Source organism: Poecilia reticulata, chromosome 2 (assembly GCF_904066995.2).
Source record: "Poecilia reticulata chromosome 2, P_reticulata-male-v2, whole genome shotgun sequence".
Classification (NCBI taxonomy): Eukaryota; Metazoa; Chordata; class Actinopteri; order Cyprinodontiformes; family Poeciliidae; genus Poecilia; species Poecilia reticulata.
In genome coordinates, this window is record NC_088831.1 from 36,112,965 (window position 1) to 36,134,287 (window position 21,323).

The following is a 21,323-nucleotide window of genomic DNA, read 5'->3' on the forward strand; positions in this document are numbered from 1 at the left end:
CCCCCCACATAATGCAGCATGAGTTAGGATATTGCAGCCAAAATCAATTTCATGTATATCAATACAGATATATGGATTCTTAAAGATAAAACATCAGTCAGTTTTTTAATACAATTTCATCAACTATTTTCCTTTTGCTGCCTCCAGCAAAAATGCAACAATTCTCTTTGTATGTTGGACTATAGTGAAATTGTTTGCACGTTTGCTGCATGATCCCTGTTTAAAAGGCTGGACTCAGCATATCTTGTTGCATTAGGTTTTGTAACAAATGCAGCCTCTCAAATTTACTACCTTCTTATACTTCAAGCATTGATTATGATGATTATGGGAGTGTTTATTACATGAAGTTCAATTGTAAATGCTAAATATCTTGTGGGAAAACCTAATTCTTCACGACTGTGTTTTTTTTTTTTTTTCTTCACCAAAAAAGTAATCAACCTTCAAACACTTCCCTCTTGGTATATTTCCAAAAAGAAATGTTTAAGCGTGTCATTTAATGTTTCTTGTAATTATTTGTGCTGAATTGGAGTTGGTGTGGTTTTAAATATTTCAGATCTGCCTATTTAACTGTGTATCTGTTCACATTTCAAAATAAGAGGGTAACTCCATGGAGAATGACGGTAAGATATACTGGAAATTGGGAATAATTTTTTTTTTTTATTTCCATGATCAGAGAAGAGTCTGCCAGTTGTATGAAGGTATCGTTACTATTTTGTTTATCTGTCTGCAGCAAGGCCTTGGCTTTCACACAAACAGAAGGACACACCTGAAACAAGATTTCTGGACACGCTTGGCATCACACATGCACAAGCTTGCACCTGTCGATGTGCTACTGCAGGTTTTCCCTTGTCATTGTTTATTTTCCTCACGCCTTTGATTTAATTGAGTTGGATGGGTCCCTCTAATCCCTCAGGTTATTGGAATTTTGCTAAGGAAGAAAAGTCCTGGCTTGCTTGGGCCTTGTTTTCTCCCAAAATATTTCCAAGCACTTTGTTGGGGGAAAAAAGCAACTTCATCCATGTTGTTTTATTGAACTTAAAAAAATTAAAAATTAATGCTTATCAATAATGTACACAATGCATGAATATAAGGTAAAATGTGATTAAGAGATGTCATTTTGCCATTTTTAAAAGCATTTTTTTCCCTGTTTTTATCTTTTCTTATATATTAAACACCCCAAATATTTTAAATATTTTATTTTTTAAAGCTATCTCCATATTGCTGATTAACACACTGGACAAGACTAACACTAGACATTGATGAGAGTTGCAGGAACATCTTGCGGCCTCTACCATGTATGACCCCAGTCTCTAATTTCAAACTATTGAGGCTAAGTTATACTATTACTGGAGTTGGTAATTGTTAAAATAAATACTAAAAGTAAACAAAATGCTGTACCACCAAAGGTTTTGCCATTTACTTTGGGTAAAGTACTGTTAATTTGTCGCAAGTTTGCTTGAAACATACATCCCAAAACTGTTTTTGTTCCCGCCTAGCTTGTAATGTCAATCTTGTATTTTCTGTTATTTCATTGGTTGATGTAAACTAAATGACCAATCATATGTATGAGGGCGGGGCCTAAATGAGGCAAGTAAAAGGTCATCTTAGCCTGTCGGATTTCAATTACCATGTTGCGTTAGCTACGTTGCACTCTTAAAATAAACTTGGATGCAGAATCTACATTTCTGTTTTGGACTCTTAAACCTTCTGATCAGTAAGTACTCGACGCAAATGATTTTTGTGATGCTAATCAGGAGTTAGCATTAGCATTTTGTCACTGTAAGTGTATGTAGAGTACATTAACCTTAGCCAGATATATGAAACTAATCATACTTTTTATCACACAGTGGACCAAAAAGTATTGTGAGGACTCTCCTGCTGTGGATTGAATGGTTTCGCCAGTGTACTCCATGTAGCCTTTGTTGTGAAGTTAATTCCAACTCAGCTGTCAGCTGGGACCTGCATAGCCACAGACGAGGCTTCATCCATCCCTCACACCAAAGCAAACTCAAAGGATTTGTGAGTAAATTAAAGCATGTGCATTCATTTTCTATTTGGTTTCAAATAATTCAACCATTTGTATTTTTGGGTCACAACAAACACGAACTCAGACCTGCAATGGATTTTCTTTATTTCAGTAGAAGTTATTTAGATGGTCAAGTTCTGAACTGAGTTTAAAGGGGAGCTATTTTGTTACAATGCGATATTTTGTATGATTTTGGTTTTAAGAGTTTGGAGAAATATTCCTTAAGATTCGACCAATGTTGGAACACATCCTGAATCTTATTTCAGTTTTATTGTACATCCTAATGTATTTTATTTGCTTCTTTTGACGTTAAACTTTGAGTTGCATCTTAATGTTATTACTACAGTTATTAATAAGGATTAAAAGCTGAAATGTATTACCCTCAGTGAGTTTAAAACAAAGTAGCTTATAATTTGTTGTTTGTTGGAGGCACATCTATAACTAAAAATCATAAATAAGCATATTATTAGTAATTGTTTATTAGTGACATGCAAACATTCCCAGAGTACAACCATCACCTTGACAGAGTAAATGTCTAGCTACTTGGGTTGAGTGCTACACAAAGAAAAACATGGTGTGATGAAAGTAAGGATTACGTTTTTGCTTTTGATGAGGCATAATAAAAAATATTTTAGCATTTTAAATATTCTTAAGATACCATGTGGAGATAATTTCTTACATCTAACTCAATTTCCTGATAATAACTTTGTAGATTTTTGTGTATATTATCTCAAGGAATTATATTACTTGCCCTGACTTCTGAAAGCCTGACTTTCAGAAGTCCTTTGATCAACTCTGTTTTTGAACAGAGGAGCAATTTGTCTTTTCTTTTTACACTAAAACCTTCTTCCAGACAGCCAATCGTATCCTAAACCCCACAGGGGTCATGGGAAGCACGTTCTAAAAAGGCTTGTCTGACATGATTGACTCTCCCAGGTTCCCATAATGGATGGGTTATTTTATACACCATTAATCCATCTATTTGTCAATTACAAATGGAAATTTTTGTAAAGAGGGTAAGGACAGTGACGTGCGGTATTCGGAGGGGGACAAGTTTCAGGAACTGACAAGTCACTAAGCACCACCTTGCATCACTGCTGACTGTAATTACTCAGCCTGTCTGAAAACTAATGGAAAGACTCGTCCCGCATGAAGTGAGATAGTGGCTAAATGTAAATGATGTTTATTTAGATTACAGTAAGCACTGTTAGTTTTATTTAAGATTTATTTTGTTTATGCCTTGCTAGCATGTCCGAAGAGTGCTGTGCAGTACACACACATGGCGGTCTCCTCTAGTTTTTTTTTTTTTTTTTTTTTTTTGTAGCATTTTCCTTACACTTCTCATGGTCTATCTGTACTCTGTCCAATTCGAATATATCAAGTCTGTGATATTTTACCATTTCCCAGTATTAGCAATGGGAAATGGTAATAAGGCTAATGTTGCAAATCCTTTTGCGAGGCAATAAAGTGAAACTTAGCCCCAAATACACTTTTTTTTTACTGATTAATTGTATGAAGAGGTTATTTGGGAGTTATATCTTTGTGTTTCTGTTCAAATGTTGACATTTATGTGCAGTTGAATTTTCCTGCAGCGGTCCGGGTTGGTACAATTTAGTGTCTCTTGGCTCCGCCCACTTTGCTGGAATTTTTACAAATTTTCCAGAGGCGGGGTTTATCTTTCAGATGGGGGATAGTTACACTTTAAATAATGACTCAATGACTTGGACACAAGATTTGAAACATTGTCAAATTAAATGTTTAAGACGTAACGTTTTTGAAAAAGCCACTTGAATTTTATTTTCCAGCTATGTACCTTGGGCTGCGCAGCTGAATTGCAGCAAAGTTTGCATGTTCTCCTCTTACATGCATAGGTTCTCTCCAAGTACTTTGGCTTCCCAGTTTGAAACATCACTGGTAGATCGACCTCTCTTAATTGTCCTTGGGTGTGAGTGTGTGCACACATGGTTGTTTATCCTGTGTCTCTGTATCAGCCTGTGACTTACTGGTGACCTTTCCAGGGTGTACCCTGCCTCTTCCCAATGACCGATGAAGAAAAGCACTATTTTTTGTCTCATTGACTGTTTAAAATACATGTAAATATTTCCACAGGAGAAAATATTATCACAATAGAGTACGGGCCAGTAACATCAAATAAATGTGGAAGGCCAAAGGCAGATGGAAAAACTACTGTAGCTGCCATTTTTTTCTTCTGAGATGACATTTTGGAGGTAGGGCAAAGAAAAAGGTTTACTAGAAACTATAGTCTAGAAATTACCCCATCTTGCAAAGTCATCCCATTTCCTTTCCTCGTCTCCGAACGATGTGTGGATGTCTCCTTAACAGCTGGAGTTAGCGACACACTGGCTCTCCGGGCTGATGAGCTGCTCTCTCTATTTGCTCTGCTCATTCTCCTGAGCACCTTGGCCATCCAGATTAGAGCCTATGGCCCATTAGGTAGCCAGGGAGGTGGGCAACGTGAGTGTTGTAGCACAAGTGTGTATAAGCGTGTTCATGTCTTTGTGCTGTAATGGACGCCACAAGTCATTTTTGGGAATAAAAATATCTTTTAGCACTGTGCTATGATTACTTCATTGATCACATTCGAGATATCTGAAGTTCTCAACACTGAAAGATGTTAAACAGAAATAATTTCATTCTAGGCAGACTGAGGAAGTTTGTGACAATTTTCTTTATGCCAAGTGATCTTAACAATTAAAACTGTTTTATCCAACACTTAAATGACTTAATTTGCATGTATGCATGCGTGAGGTAAGTCTATTGGCAAAATAATAATTGAACCTAGCCTGACTTTAAGTTTCTGCCTGTTTTGTCATGCAACATTGTGAATTATATTGATGCATTGCCTGGACAAAACAAAAATAAAAAATCACTACCTGAATTTAATTGAGGAAATAGGTATGAGCTGGCAGCAAGTTAAACTCCACCTGCTGCAAAAGATGTTTCTCTGTTCAAGACATCTGTACCAGATCCTTGGCATCAGGCATAGAAAACATCTAAAAGAGATTGTAGAAACTCCTAAAACTGGACTGAGAACTGCCAACACTATTAAAAAGGCCAGTGGTGAGTCATTGTCTTTGAGGAAGAAATGTGGTAGGAACAAAACCCCTGAATGACCATGATTGGTGATGACTTCACCATAGCCCTGAGGTCTACTGTTGTTTTTATTCAATTTGATGTTGCCAAATGTTTAATAGTACAAATAAGAGCATTTCCTCATGCACAACATGAAGGGAACTCAAGAGATTAGAACTGAGCATTAGGACTTAATCTGTTTTATTTAATACCCAAGCATTATCAGGCAGGTGTTGATAATTAACAACAGAGACTGAAAACTTTTTGGCTGTTTTGTCCTGATTCCTGCGAAAGATCCAGGATGCAATTCAGACCTATATTATTATTGCACACCATTTCTGACATTCTGTTTGTTCTGGGTATTGAGGAGACATGATGTTGTTGGTTCTCGGATAAAACATCGAATCTTCAAGTCATGTCACAGTGGCTCCATTCTCAGATAAATCAAGACATTTAGAGTTGCGTGACTTTAGTGGTTTTTACAATTGCAAGTATTTCAACCAATAGGAGTTTGCTTTCCACTTTTTATCATTCGTTGTGTGATTATCCGTAGCAGTTTAATTGAAGATTAAAAATCATAGTGCAACAGCAAAATTTTAGCTTCTTCATTGGAGAAGTTAAAACTCAATTGCTGTTTGCCTAAACACTGACGTTTGGCTTTTAACAGCTTCGTTAAAAATACACCTTTACATGCACACTCTTCCCAAAGTCTCAATCCAATTGTGACAATATATGTCTATGTAAATTCAATAATGAGTGTACTCCATTTTTAGTTATTGTGTAAATGATTTGGACTTTTTATTTTATTTTTGGGAGCCACTTTGTTGCTTTGTGTAGCCAGGCACTTCATTAAAGTGGATTTTATTGAACCTATTAGTGCTATAAAGTCTCATAGTCTTTGTCAGTTGTGCTGATGTGGTTCTGTCCCAGCTTTTTGCCTGTGATGAGTACAGCTGGATGAGGGTTGCCCTCCTCAAATGGGGGAAATCATTCCTCACAGTTAGGCCTGCAATACTCTGCAGTCACACCTCATTGACTACTGTTACAGCAATGGAAACCAGATCATTGCTGAGGGGGTGCCTCACTAAAGAACCTGTTCTCGACCTTCTAAATCATCACTCAGTCATGTTGCTGGTTGCACTGTTTACAAGAATGACAGCTGATTTAGGATGTTAGCAATATGTTTCTTTTTCTTTCATTTAATACAATCTTATGAAATAAGAAGTGTCAGTACAGAACATTGCTGTTTCGGGTCATGAAAAACACAAGATGCTCTTCACTGTGATAAGGTTGCAGGATGCTTGTCAAGTAAAGGTGGATGCTCTAAAACGCAAGTTAATCCTCAAAGAAAAGTTTGTAAATTTTGCTGGAAGTTAAATTTCAGTTTCAAGTTGAACAAAAACCCTGAATATACACCTAAAGCTACAATGGCATGGTTTGAGTCAAAGCCTTGCACTGGCCCAATCAAAGTACCCACCTAAATTCAATTGAAATTTTGTGAACAGATTAAAAAATTTATGTTCACTGACATTTTCCAGCTAATCTTAACGAGCCTGAGCTACATTGAGGTATAATTTATACAGTGCAACTGTCCGAAAATGCTTTGTAGACATCTGTTTTCAAGAGATTTGCACTTGTACCATTCTTTTCATAGCTGAATTACGTCCAACGTCTGACATTAATAGTTTGATATACTTCTATAGAGCTTGTGGCCTCCCTCCAGCTACAGTAGACACAATGAGACAGCTGTGGTCAATACATTCTAGTCTAAAACTCTCTGTCCTCCAGCGTGTTTACACATTGTGCCACGAAAAGTTGTTGGCAGCTGTTCAGCATTGTTTGGTGATTGGCTGGCAGCTAAGTGATGGTGACGGACTGTGATGTTGATGTATTTACCTCCCCTCTGCTGACAGGAAGCTGTTCCTACATCTTGATTGACTGGGCTTCATCTCTGCAGGCAGCATTGCTTTGTTTAACCGGGTCAAAGTGAGGAGGGTTTGCTTACTCACTCAATGAGATGTCCATGAAGATGAGAAGAAGACCTTCACTAATCTTGGCTGACATTGGCATGTTGGCAGCGCACTGTTGCACAACAGAGGATGAATATAAACTATAAGTTTTTCAGATAAATCTTAGATCTATGAATAAATTCAACGTGGAATGACTGATTCACATGTCCACAGGTGGATGTTCAGTTATGTGACTGAACACTTTTCATGATTATACTCTACGGAAACATTCATCTGGGTTTGTAATAAAGAAACTTGTCTAAATCATAGAAACTTGAAAATATTTTATTTAGAAACAAATAATGTGTAAAACCCTCTTTTCATAATAATAAAAAAGACATAATCAGCCTATAGTTATATGTTCCACCATTTAAATATTCTTTGCATGGCAACATTTTTGAACATTTTTTATTGGCTCTCCCCAATTCTCACATTTTTGTTTTGCTTTACTGGCAGCAAGCTAAAAATATAAAAATAAAGATAGAATTGCTGTGCCAGTACTGCAATAATGCAAATTTATTAACAAAGGCAAGTTGATTGGGGTTTTATTTGGTTTATGCTTGCAATCTTTTCAGTAGTTTTATTGTAAGGCAGTTAACATATGCCAACTGTTTACAGAGTGGCTCAACAGATGCTGCTTGCAGTTGATTATGTCAAAGACGGTTGACATGCTCTTCTGCAAAAGCCCTCATACCCACAGACTTCCATCCATCCATTTTCTTGACACCCTTGTCCCCCAGTGGGGTCGGGATCCACACAGACTTATAAAATGTAAGTCAAGGAGAGAAACTACAATCTGTCTTTTCATTTGAGTATAAAGTAATAATATTAATGCAAAATCACTTATCAGTTCAATCCATTTTCTTGGTAGAGTAATAGAAAACCAACAGACACAATGGTTACAACATACATGTTAGTGATTAAGTGTAAATAAATGATCAGTCTAAAGCAGTGTGATGCTCAATCAGTGAGGTAATTCATTAAATTAAAAAAAATCAGCCGTCAAACTGGTGACTTTCTTTAAAGGACCAAGGCAGCAAATGCACAAACTGGTTGTAATGCGTTCCTGTCTGAAGATCTGGGCAAAATAGATTGTTCCAGACATCATGTCTTTAAGTCTACAGTTACTTATAGCAGTTATGTTTATTTTCTGTTTTACCAAAAAGCTTTGTATGACTAAGAGTCTGTGGTCCAACCAGAATCCGGGCTTGAATTTGGCATTGAATCTGTGAAGGAAGCTCTAGATTAGGGTGATGGCAAGGAGGCCATTCCCCAAGCTGAACTGTCAAAATAACAATAGAAGAATGCAAAAAGAATTATGGCAAGGTTAATTTGGATGGATTTTATTGGTGTAATATAAATAAAGAATTTCTATTGATTCCTAAAAGTCAAAGTAACATACCATTCAAAGTCAAATTATCCTTTTTTTTCCCCAAAAAAATTGGTCCCCCTTTTATATTGTTTCATACTTTTTAAAGAGTCATGTATTTTTTTTTCCTCACTTGAGAGTGAAAACATATTTTCTGTATGTTTTGATTTGGAATAAAATGTGCAGTGTTCCCACTGCATTAGAATATATGCAAAATTATTTATTTTTAGTAATTTTGACCTTTGTTTTTCTATGAAAATATTTAACGCATATGCTTACGTTATGAAATAAACTAACAACTGACATCTCCGTCACATCTCGACACTTGAAATAATAGATGTGACTAAACCTTAAAGTGAAAAGAGAAATGTCAGACCGAGAAAAACTGAAAAATATTTTTATTTAAAAAAATAATCTATAAAATCATTAAGTATATACATTGTCAGTGAATCCCTTCCACTGAAATATAAGCTCAGACTATATTTATTTTATGTTGGACATTTATTTTCTTTAACCTGTATATGGCACAACTGTTTTCAGAAATAAAAATAAATTACATGAATATTTTTTATTTAGATTTTTTTTGACTGGGACACCTGGTGTTCCAAAACTTTGACACACCTGTGTCCAATCAAAGAGTGGAACTATTATGTAAATCATCAAATACTGAATGTAATTAAAATCCGTACATCAGCAGTATGTATACAGGGACCCAGTTCTGCAGATGAGCAAGTAAATCTTTTTTTTTTTTTTTTAGCTACAGCAAAGGTATGAGACCTGCTACAGAAAAAAATGTAGCTCTTGGCATGACAGATGGCAACATCTAAAGCTATTTGAGCACTGCAGGCGCAAATGATTAACGCATGACAGGTGTGGTATAGTTGGAAACTGAGGAACAGTTGTGGGCGGTGTCATAAAAGAAGATTAAAGCAAAACAAGAAAAATGAGGCATTTAACAAAATAAAACCCACATTTTAAAACTAGGATTAACAAAATACAACAAACCAGGATGAGACAGCAAATTTATGCTTTTAACTTTTTCTTTCACCTTTAAGATTGTCAGCGAAAGTGATTTATTTATTTATTCCCCCCACACACACACACACGCATTTACAGTTTCCTACCTTAAACGACCAAAATAAGCTAAAGCAAATCAATCCTGGTGACAACTTAATGAGAGATCCAGACGTCACAGTGTATTCCAAGAACTTGTTACCAGCTTCATATTTGCAAAACCTGAATAACATCTTACGTAACATCCGAACACGAACTATTACATTAAACTTCAGTCAAAATGGGGGGAGGTGGCATCATGTTTAACATTTACCAGTCTTTAGGAAGCCCTGCTCACGAACCAATGAGATGAACGCGCGCGCACACAAACACACACACACATCCCATTGCCTTGTCAGCTAACCCCCTCTAGTGCCGAGCATCCTGCACAGATGCGCGCAGTCCCGCAGCATCGCCTCCACTGTTGCTGCTGTTCCGCTTGCATCCCAATCATTCCTCTGTTCACCTTCCACCATCGCTCTGCAGCAGCGGACCGAGCTGGAGCCGCAGCCGGAGCTGGCAGTCAGTCCGCGGCGCCAAACACACGGTGTCTCCAGTCTGTCACGACTCTACGCGCTTTAAACTGCGTTTTAATGCCCGTTTCGAAACACTAAAGAGGGTGGAGGGTGAAGTCCGTTTAGAATCTGCAAAGTTTTTTTTTTGTTGTTGTTTTGTTTTGTTTTATTAGCGAAGTGTCTTACTTCAAATATTTTTGGGACTTTATCCAAAAGCTGTCAGTTTAGCGACGGAGCTGCGGCAGCCGCCAGGTGAAAAGGATGAGCCACCTCTTGTTCCACCGCACGGCCGCTCGCTCCACACGGGATCAATTATAAGGACCAGAACTAGTGGACCTAAACGGAGCCAGAGCGCTTCATCGCTGATCTAACGAGAAGTAAAGCCGCTGGTAAATACTGCCGCAGACATGACTTTTGGAAACAGATTCTTCGTTTCACTCTTTCTTGGAATTACGATCAGTCGCTTCAGCCGCTGCAATCAAGGTAAGACGGCGCACCACGACCCACTCAGGACCACCTGGGTTAGTTTCTGTCCTGCTGTACTTTTGGACATATGGTTCAGTTGAACAACAGCGGATGTGAAGGCGGATGTTATTTGGAAGTTGTGGATATTTTTATTATTATTTTATTTATTTATTTTTTTTATTTACCGCTAGGCAGGAAATTCTCATCATGATGCAATCGCAGCCTGACAGTGAAACAAAGTCATCACAAAAGTCCTGCAACACATACAGACATTACAAAGACTCAGCTAATGTCAATCGAATAAAATAAATTGAATAATTTGACTTTTCCTTTGCAATATTTTATATTTCATTTAAATATTGCAGTTGCTTTCGAAACTATTAAAACATTTCTGCGTCCTCGTTTTAAGCGTATTGAAATATTGGTAGTCTGCACAGAAATGCATCATGTCAAAATTTAAATATAGATGAAGAGACGATCAGAAGCCCAGAAGGTTGGATTCCCTGTAGTTATTTCATGAGGAAGTGAAAAAATTACTTAACTTTTCTTTTTTTTTTTTATTAAATGAAATAACCTTACTCAAAGATTCATTACACAGATGCATATATGGGGGGGTCTGCTAAAAGGTTAAATCATTGAGTAGGTGACCTGTGTAAGTTGCTTTTTGTGTATGAGAGCAGACTTCACTGTGTCACTTTTATTGGAGTAATATTCAATTTGTTCACAGAGCATTCATTTATGTGGATGCGAACAAACAAATATAGGAACTAATAGATTCTTAATTTACTTTTTCATAAAATATCAAAAGTGGGACCACATGTCTGTCTTTGTGTGTGTTCCTGCATATTTACCCCCCACCTTCCAGACACACACACACATACAGGCTGCTGCATCAGAACGGTTTAAAATAGTCCTATTGATTGTGTGGAGAGAGCACTGTGGGATCTGCCCCCCAGGTTATATTTTATTGTTCTCTGTGTTCAATAAGAGCGATGCTACTCCCTGTTCTCCCAGACAGCTGCTACATAACAGCCTCACTGTGTGTTTTTCTGCGCCGCAGATTGAATGATTGAACTCATGTCTGCTTTCAGCTGTAGTTTAGTCCTTCATATTGACTGGTACGAGACCTCAAGTGACACAATTGTAGTCGCTGTCCAACACAAAGGCGTGTGGCTCAGAGGAAAAGTGAAAAAGCTAAAACTCATATCAACGAACAGAGTTTCAAAACAAGAAATAATTTGAACGCAAGCGGAACTAAATTTTATGAGTCCAGCAAGTAGAATTTTAATTTGCGACATCTACGCTAATATTGTTCCTTACATTATATCCCAGTAAAGAATACTTGGAGAATATTTTAATCTTATTAATCTGGGTTCCACAGTCCAGTTTGTCTGGATAAAGACAGCTGTCATTAAGTTGAGGTTGCATGAAATGTGACTAGTTTCATTTGGAAGTTCCTAAATACAGGTCTGTTTTAAATGAGCAAGAACTACAAATGTCAAAATTATCTATGCATAAACCTGTAAATGAAAGATTGATGGATTATTTTTAGACTCATTCTTGACAAACATAACTGTAAATTAAAAGTTTTGAGATAATCTGGGTGTTCCTAACCATCCCGGCCTGCTGGGCTGCTGCTTAGTTCACTTATGCCTTGGGCCTGCTCTGATTTTTGGCCTGTGCTTTTATAAAACTTTGTTTTATAGTACCACCATATTTACAAGGACAATTTGAATAAAAATACATAATAAATTTTATTTAAGAGAAAAAAGAACCAGTTTTCCTGCTGCTGTCCAAATAAATAAAACGTATAGATTAACATATAAAATAATATTAATAAAATCTAGCTATTATGTTTATTGAAGTGAGACATGCTTACTAGGCCATGAGTATCTCACACAACATTCAAAAAAGCAGTGTAGAAAACGCCCGTTCAGCCAGCTGAACAGCTGTGTGCAGCAATAATTGGGAAAAGATTCCCACCTGGTTATTCTATGTTGGAGAAAATCCTGCTGGTCACTCTGACACCTTCTCTGGTATTTCATTAAAATGACTGTAAATCATTGTGATGCGTTATGGTTTTCTGACTTCTTTTGCAAATTTTGGGAGCAACATTCAACTTCAAAACTGAGAAAAAGCTTCTTTTTTTTGCCTTATTTTAAAAACCTCTAGAACACATGTCTTACCTGCTCTGCAGCAGTATTGACCGTGTTTTGCCTGTAGGTTGGGGACGGAGCCCAACTCCATCACACAGCAGCAGAGATCAGTGTTTTTTGATCCGTACTTTCTGACAAAGGCAAGTTGAACTACAGAGATTGGGGATTTCACTGGCAAAATGGTCACAGTGTTGGCTGCTGGAAGAACAATAAAAACCAATCACTTTTTGCTTCTTGCTCGTGTGCAACAAATCCGTCACCTGAACCCAGCAGGGACTGCAGACAGTTATTAACAAAGCTCTACTCACTCAAGGCTGAACAAGCCTATGCGCTGCCCACTAACAGATCTCCTCTTCACATCGGTGTTTACCAGTTTGTCATCTTGCTAAGTCAGTGGTAACAGTGATTGCTGCAATCTTGTGTCTGTTTTGCCAAATTATTTGTTATTTTTAATAACTTGAGCTAAATTTGGAGATGACGTTTAGACACAAACTTCCACCATAGTTTGTTTGCTTGTTTTAAGAGCTTTGCACATCTGGTTCCTCCTCAAGTAAGTTCTCTGCATGAGAACGAATGTTTGAATGAATTAAAAAACAATAAGTAAATGCCGTTTGCAATTACATACTTGCTGTTCTTCAAATATGCATTGATCTAGCTGGGAAAGCAACACACAAATAATTATTCACCTCTCTGCATTGATTTATGCGGATGGCTGATTAAAGCTTTTGCTCTTACAAAGCCCAGTCTAGCTGAGTACAGCTATAACCATCACTACACGAAGGAGATATTCACAATTAGCATGGAGTCAAAGAAAATCAATCAACCCACAAATCCACATCAGACTGAAAGTGTTAACTCTGCAACTTTGTGGATATGCAGGTTTATATACTTGTACGGTCCGTATCAGCAAGTACCCGCTTCCTGTCACTAAATTGAAGAAAAATTATTAATGATTCCACTGCTCCCCTAATTTATTTTTACTTTGTAGAAATCAGTTACAGCAAAATCTGCTACTTTCTGTCATAACATCTAGTTTAATAAACAGCGGTAGAATAACGCTGAGTCTCATGGAACAGTAAACGCATTTTGAAGGGTTGTTTATTTTCTTGCAAAACTTTGCTTTTGTCGCTGGCGTTTTATTTTTATTGATTTGAACTTGGAGGAACATAGTGGTGCTGTGGTCAGCTTTGCAAAAGTAGCCATTTATTATGTTGCTGGTCAGCTGGGGGGCTGCCTTTGTAAAGTTTGTGTGCTCATGCTGTTTTATTTTCTGCTTTAGCTGCTGCTTCTTACTCCAGAAGAACAGAATGTGGTTGAATATTCTTTTTTTTTTTTTTTTTTACCTTTTTATGAAGAAAGTTTTGTGTGGAATGAGCATGATCGTAATTCTGTAAAATGTAGGAAACAAAAGAACATTGTTCACTCTCTTTTGTTTTTCTTGGAGCTAGATGGAGATTGTGACAGTACACCTCCACAATTCTTTAGCGGAACTTTTAAAGCAGCAATTGCTTCTTTTGTAACTGTTTGTCTCTGTTTTATCTTATAGAATGCAATATTTTAAAATAATTGCATTTTCTGCTTTTCTCTCACCATATCCCCTTAAACTTTCCAACAAATTGAATAAATTCTGCTTGATAAAAGGTTATTCTAAAAGGTCTTTTTCGCCAGACTTCTGCCTTTCAGGTTAATTTTCTAAACTGATTATATTCTATTCAAGGTTGTCTGGCTTTTTGTGTTACTCCTTAAAGACACACAAAAAAAAATCATTTTTTTAAACAAATCTTTCTTTATTCATCGCTGACTTGTCTGCTGTCCTCGACCTTTTATTATTATTGATAAAATAAGTTTAGTTTTTCCACTTGTGATGTGATATGTAGCACTTGTGATGTAGCACTGTTGCATTGCAGGAAGAGGGTTCTGGGTTCAGATTGGTCTCTAAATTGTCCGGAGGTATGAGTGTGCATGCATGGTCCCGCCTCTCAGCCAATGACATTTCAAGAAAAACATCTGCCCACGCTTAAAAAAAATTGACTGGTATTTTAGGAGACACATTTCAAAGGGGGGGACGGTAGATCTTCCCCACTCAGCTCCACCAGCAATATTTCCGGTAGCAGCAATTAGCAAACTCCTGCTGCAACTGTACATCTGCTGAGCTCATCATAAAAGCTACTCAGTCCAATGCTACCAAGCACGATTGATAACGGCATAATGGACTAGCCTTTTTGTGATGACGTGCTGAAGGTGGAGTGTTGGAAAGAGCATGCATTTCTTAAAGCGACAGAGGCCAATTTAAAGGGATAAAATTGCAAATTTAAATGTCTTTTAAGTTATGTGTGATGCATAGGTATTTATTAAAACTGAAGGGAATATAGTTACCCTATTGTGCAGTAAAATGTCATTTATGTATCTGGAGAATACATAATATCTCCCCTTTAATACGTGTTTAGTGTTAATCTTAGCCACACGTGTCTTTGAGGGCTGGCGTCCTGCAACTTTTAGACGTGTCTCTCTGTCAACACACCTGAGACACATGATTTGGTTTTTGCCATGACTCTGTTGAACATAATTGCATGAGAAGGGAATTCAGTCCTTTGATTCAGGTGTATAAAACATGGACACCTCAAACAGCTGCATGACAGCAGCCCTTCAGGTTGGAGTGTGTCTTTATATTTATGATGTAAAGCAGTTTGAACTGTCTTGTTACTGAAATTTGCTTTACAAATAAACTTGATTGATTGGTTAGAGTGTTATTTTTCTGTTGGAAGAAAAATAATACTAGATTTTATGCTACGTCTTACTTTCATATCTTTTCCATTTTCTTATTGTTTTTCTTGTGGGACTAAACTATATTTATTTTATCCATTTTCCTGTTAACTCAAAATAGTTTTTCTGTCCTCGCTGAAAAAAAGTGACTCCACAGCATAATGCTGCCCCCACCATGTTTTACTTTGGGGATAGTGTGTTCGTCTTCATATTAAGTATTAGTTTTTCCACCACAAATAACATTTTGCATGCAGGGAATAGTTACTGCTCTGAGGAGAGCATCTCCTTTCACTTGTTTTGTGCGCTGCACATGGCTTGTGTCAAACTGCATACAGGATGTTTTCTGTCTTTCTTCCACAATGATTCCCTTGCTGCTGCTTTACTTTACTTTATTTTATTTTATTTTTTATTTTTATTTTTGAAAGGTCAGGATTGGGGAATGAACTAATGGTTATTCTGCTGACCAATTCTCCAACCTGAGTCTTGGATATCTGCAGTTTTCCCACAAGCATCTTTTCTGCTGCTCTCATTATTGATTAAGTGGATGGTATTGATAGGTTTACTGTTATGCCTAAATCTTTTTGGATATTATTTGGACCAGGCAATGCTTCAACATCCTCGTTAAACCTCTCTACAACCTTCTGCCTTACCTGTGCTCTGTTCCTTGGTTCTCGTGGTGCTGTTTGTTCACAAATGTTTTCCCAAAAACCTCAAGCCTTTAACAGAGCAGCTGCATGTGCTGAGATTTAGTTGCACACAAGTGGTGTCTACGTCCCGATCAGGCAACTGCTGGTTAAACTTGATTTTATGTAAGGGTACAGGGAAAGACAAGAGGAATACATATACACGCGATATATGTATTAGCTATATTCAATTAGTGATGTTAATTATTTTAGTTGTAAAAGCATCTTTTTTATCTCTGTATTTAAATACTGGTTTCAGAAGCATTTGCAGAAATATATGCACTACCAAACCAGGTGCATGTGCAGTTCTCAGATCGCTGGAAAGAAGTCCAGCAATCTCTTTATACGCATTGATAATTCACTCTGGTACGTCTTCAAAATTAAAGGCTTCTTCTTCCAAGATGAAAGGAAATTTTTCTGACACACTATAAGATCTGCCCACTTCAATTTATCACCATAATCTCCCCTTTAAAATGCTAATTTAGGAAATAATTACAAATTCAATGCTAGACAGAATGACAAACAACCTCAGCAGTTCATGCCTTCTTTCCACAACTAATGCTATGATTGCTATCGGGTGATAACATCGGTGGTCGACATTATTGTCACATATGGTGACTGGACACTAAATGATGATCAACAGTGGTCAAGCATTTAACTATTGACTTCTTACCCATGAGTCCCCTTTGCATGTTTTGTTTAAATGCACCTCATTATGAAATCAGCCACATTAAATGGTTTCCTTTTCTTTGTCCTTTATTACGTTGTTGGATGCGTCTTTTGTTGTGGTTTTGTTTTATCACAGTGATCAGAGACAGAGTGTGTTGAAAATTCTGTCATGCCTGTCAGACTCCCTCTGTTATGGATAGTTTTCAATTTCACAGCATATCATTTTTTCATCTGTTGAGAGCCCAATGCTTTGTTTACACCGCTAAATGACCATGTGCAATCCACAGTGAAACACTTGCCAGAATCAATTTTCACAAGTGTCTGTTCATCAAATGTTGCTGTTTGTCTTTTAACATGGCATGCCTTGTGCTGCTCAACGGAATGAGAACAAAAAGTTGATGTTATCAGCTGTAAATGTGGGTTACAATCATTTTTGAGTAATATATATTGAAGTGCAGTATAAGTGTGATATTTAAAAAAATAAAAAGAAAGGCCCTTGTTGAGGCTTCTATTCCATTTAGAAAGGAAGTGATGTACACATCTGTCGATGGCGTTCACTACCGATTCCTGAACACTGAAATACTGCTCCAGTTCAAATTTACATGGAGTAAGACTTTGATGAGCCTCATTTGCAGGAGCAGTACAGCTATTTTGGGGTGTTTGTGTGGCCTGTGAGGGGTGTGGACCGGACAGGAGATGTCATCATTCTGCTTGGGCTTCATATATTTATGGGCTGGCCAGCACACATTCTATTTATATCCAACTAGAGGAAGGCCCAGGGGACCTGCAGCTCCAGGCAGGGTCTTATGGGTGCCTTGCCCAAAGATAACTCTTATGTAGTGGGAGAATGGATGGATGGATATTTACATGCAGGCAGTTTTAGGCTACACTGGCAATGTTCACAGGACCCAAATATATACACCACCAAACCAGGTGCACGTTCATAAAGACGAGTGCTTATGCAGAGACTCAGACTAACTTTTTTTTTTTTTTCTTTTTAGAAAAGTTTGTACTTTGTCATGTTGGTCCTCCAGCAATGAAAATTGGTGTCACCTTTTAAAAAGAATACTCCATCTTACTGAGCAGCTTACAATGCAGGAATTCACACCAATAATATGCATCAGGAGGATGTTGACATATCCCAAGCACAGCATGGCTGACTGAATATTGACCCAATCTGCCAAGCAAGACTTTATTTCACTGGTATTTAGCAGAGGATCTTGCAGCTTAACTCAACATGACATTTTAAGGAAGATAACCATACTGACTAAATTGAAGGCGGAAAATGATTTGACCTTTATGAAAGGTTTGTGGAGATGTTCCTCCATAACTTAATGGTCTTAAATAAATTAATTGTTTCAGGGTGGGACGAAAATGATGATGTGCAAGATCAAATTCTATAGAACCCATAAAGGGGGTAAGACTGAATCATAGACTAGTAAATGTCTATCCTTCTCGTAAGCTATCATGTGCGTTCCTAAAATTTAAAAGAAAATGTTCACATTCGTCCACTTTCAAATCAAAAATTAAATGGAGCAATCTCACCAAAATTGCTACACAACAAAGGTGACTCACAATTATTCCTTCGAACTTGTAAAAAATAATGAAAAATAAAAAGTTAAATCTTGACATGTATCTCAAAATGTAATTATCTGTACAGCTACTGTTAATAGCAATTAATTGTACTGCAATTAATTTCTGTGACCTATAGTTTCAAAAACTAAGGCAAATACTAAGCCAGGAGTGTCCAAAGTTGGTCCTGGAGGTCCGGCATCCTGCATGTTTTAGTAGTAACAACCTCCTCATCAAGTCGGTGTTCTCTTTCGGCCTCTAATGAGCCATCATTTGATGCAGGTGTGCTAAACCAGGGAGAGAACTAAAACATGCAGGATGCCCCTGGACTAAGCAAATAATTATTGCAGTGAGTTTGCTAATGACTTTGCTTTAATTCTGGCATGCACTTCAATAATGAAGTTCCTTTTTGAAAAAGAGTAATATCCTGTCAGTGTGACGGGCAGTCAGTAATGTGGAAAGTTCAAAAAGTAACACCCATTCATTAATGTTTAGATCAGGCTCAAAATCTAGTAATTAATACAAGATATTGGCATAAAGATCTCGGTGGTCAATGCTGTTTCCTTGCACTTCTGCAGTGGGGTGTTATAAACCATGCTGGTTATGATTTTAATTAAAATACTTTTCTGCAGATTAGTTTTTCGTGACAGTTATTCATTGTGATTATGAGTAATGTGAAAGCAATCCACGTCACTGAGTAGATCACCTCTGGTAGTTTGCATAAACTTCTGTTGCTCTCATAAAAAGCCACTACTTGGGTCTATATACTCAAATTACCACAGGAAGCTCAATGTCTTTCTATTGCAGCTTTCCAGCTCCAAATCAGAAGTTATCTCTGTCCTTTCAGGTCACAGCAGCCTACAGTCACTTCTTTCTTTGGTGAAGTTTACTTTATAAGCAGAAGTAATCTTATTCTGGTGTGTAACATGGCTTATTATAAGAAACTTGGTCCTTTTCCAAAAACTGAGCTGGTTACCTGCCCGCAGTAGTCTAATGGTACCCATTACCAGCACTGGCAGGGTCAACTGGTCCTGCAGTCTGCCAGTGATGCAGCCAGGGCACAGACCTGTCATCAGCTGGGGAGGAAGAGACACAGAGATGCTGGAACAACCAGCCGACAGAGGAAATATTAAACTTGCATTACAGAGAGGCTGTGGCTGGAGGATAAAACGATCAGCATGAAGTCTGTTCTTTCTACGCTGGACAGGACAGTCAATCAATAGAATAATCTGTTGCAATTTCATATAGATCAATGTCCATTTTCTCCACCTAATCTCATACAGCTCTAACACAGCATGAGTCATTAAAAGCTCTCAGTTGCTGTTCCAGAGAAATCGTTCAGTTTCTGGTTAAATCTGTGCTATATAAATATCCTCTGTTGCTCAGGATTTAGTTGTTTTTTTTTATTATGCCTGTGTATGAAGACTAAATGTAAAAAAATAAATAAAATCAACCAAACATTAACTTGTTGACAAAAGTTCTAAAATGTAATTTAACTGTTCAATAATCAAGAACATGAAAACTGTATTGCAATTAATTATTCATACTATCTATGACTGGTTTTAAATAGTAAATTCCTGTTTGGGATTACTTTGATCTTGTTTTTTATCAACCCTCTGAAGGTCTCTCAACATCTGTCATATGTCAACGTTTGTTCTTTTTGGCCTGTGATTGGATCCCTTTTTCTGCTCTGTGTTTTCTGCATGACGATGTTTATATATATAATATTTTGTAATATATTGAAAACTTAGGAGAGCATATTTATATATCCCTATAAAACCTGTTTATAATCTCAGTTTTTCAGTTCCCATAATCTATTCCCATCAGTTAAAATGGCCTATTAATATGCTAATGCATTCTTGGACACAGCAGGGGTTCCTACTCCATTATGCAGTTTGTCTTTTCTCCATCCTGCATATGTCAAGTTTTTGGGTTGAAGAACAGTGAGAACATTCAAAATATTGTCCAGGAAAATGGCTTTTATATCTGAATATCTTCTTTATAGACAATCAATCTGTGTGATTTTTTTTATATCTAACATAAAATAATATACACAGACCATTTCATGCTTACATGTAGCACACACCACGGGAGTTTGGACAAGTAAACTTCTAAACATTTATTTTATGAGCCTTTGTATTGAGCCAAGCTGATTAAAGATGGGCAGAAAGATGGACATTTAATATGTTACATTTAACATTTATTTTATACATGCTGGCATTAAAAATAATTAGTTTGTTTTGATGGATTAGGGTTTGTTTTAGAAATGCCTTAGGCTAAGATTGCTACATAATTTTCAAGACTTCCATTACCACTCAAATAGACTATGTTAGGATAATTTGGAGTAAAAGCAAACACAAATTCTGGCCAAAAAGGGCCTTTAATGCTTCACCTCAGGTATTGGATCTGTATTAGGATGTTTCCTCACACTCTATGTATGGGAGGATTCTGTATCATAACCATCGGTTTTAACCTTTTTGTGGAGAGGGAAACATCAGTAGGACTTGACTTTATGAACAGCATGAAACAATGCATGTCGGGGCTTCTTTGGGCAGTGTTGTGCATCATGTGTTGATAATGCAGTGTGAATAATGCAGTGTTGTGCATCATGATCATCATCATGCTCTGAAACTTTAAGGTTTTCTTGTTTATTTTGCTGTGACTGTTGTATAACTGTATTGTAAAGCCCATGTTTCTCTGATTGTTCCTTTGCCCTCCCTCACATATCTAAATAGATTTACTTTTTATGCTAAATGTTATACAAATGTTACATTTGTTCTGCAACCTGTAAATATTCCTTTGGTCAAGTAAACTTGTAAACATTAATTTTATGAACCATTTGCATACACTTCAAAAGTGCATACATTTTGAAGTGTATGCACTTCGCCACAGTTAAGACCAGGCCACACAAAATGGGTCAAGCCATATCGGCTGCTACGAAGCTCCTCAA

The 21,323-nt window shown here is 37.1% G+C and overlaps 1 protein-coding gene across 1 annotated transcript in view; it reads left to right on the forward strand.

The window, feature by feature from the left end:
* The first annotated feature begins 9,279 nt into the window (after positions 1–9,279).
* Positions 9,280–21,323, forward strand: part of epha6 (eph receptor A6) — a 194,824-nt gene continuing 182,780 nt past the window's right edge. Inside the window, exon 1 of the mRNA XM_008403535.3 lies at positions 9,280–10,548. Within this exon, the coding sequence (XP_008401757.1) occupies positions 10,473–10,548 (76 nt within the window). The 5' untranslated portion in view covers positions 9,280–10,472. The remainder of the gene's footprint in view (positions 10,549–21,323) is intronic.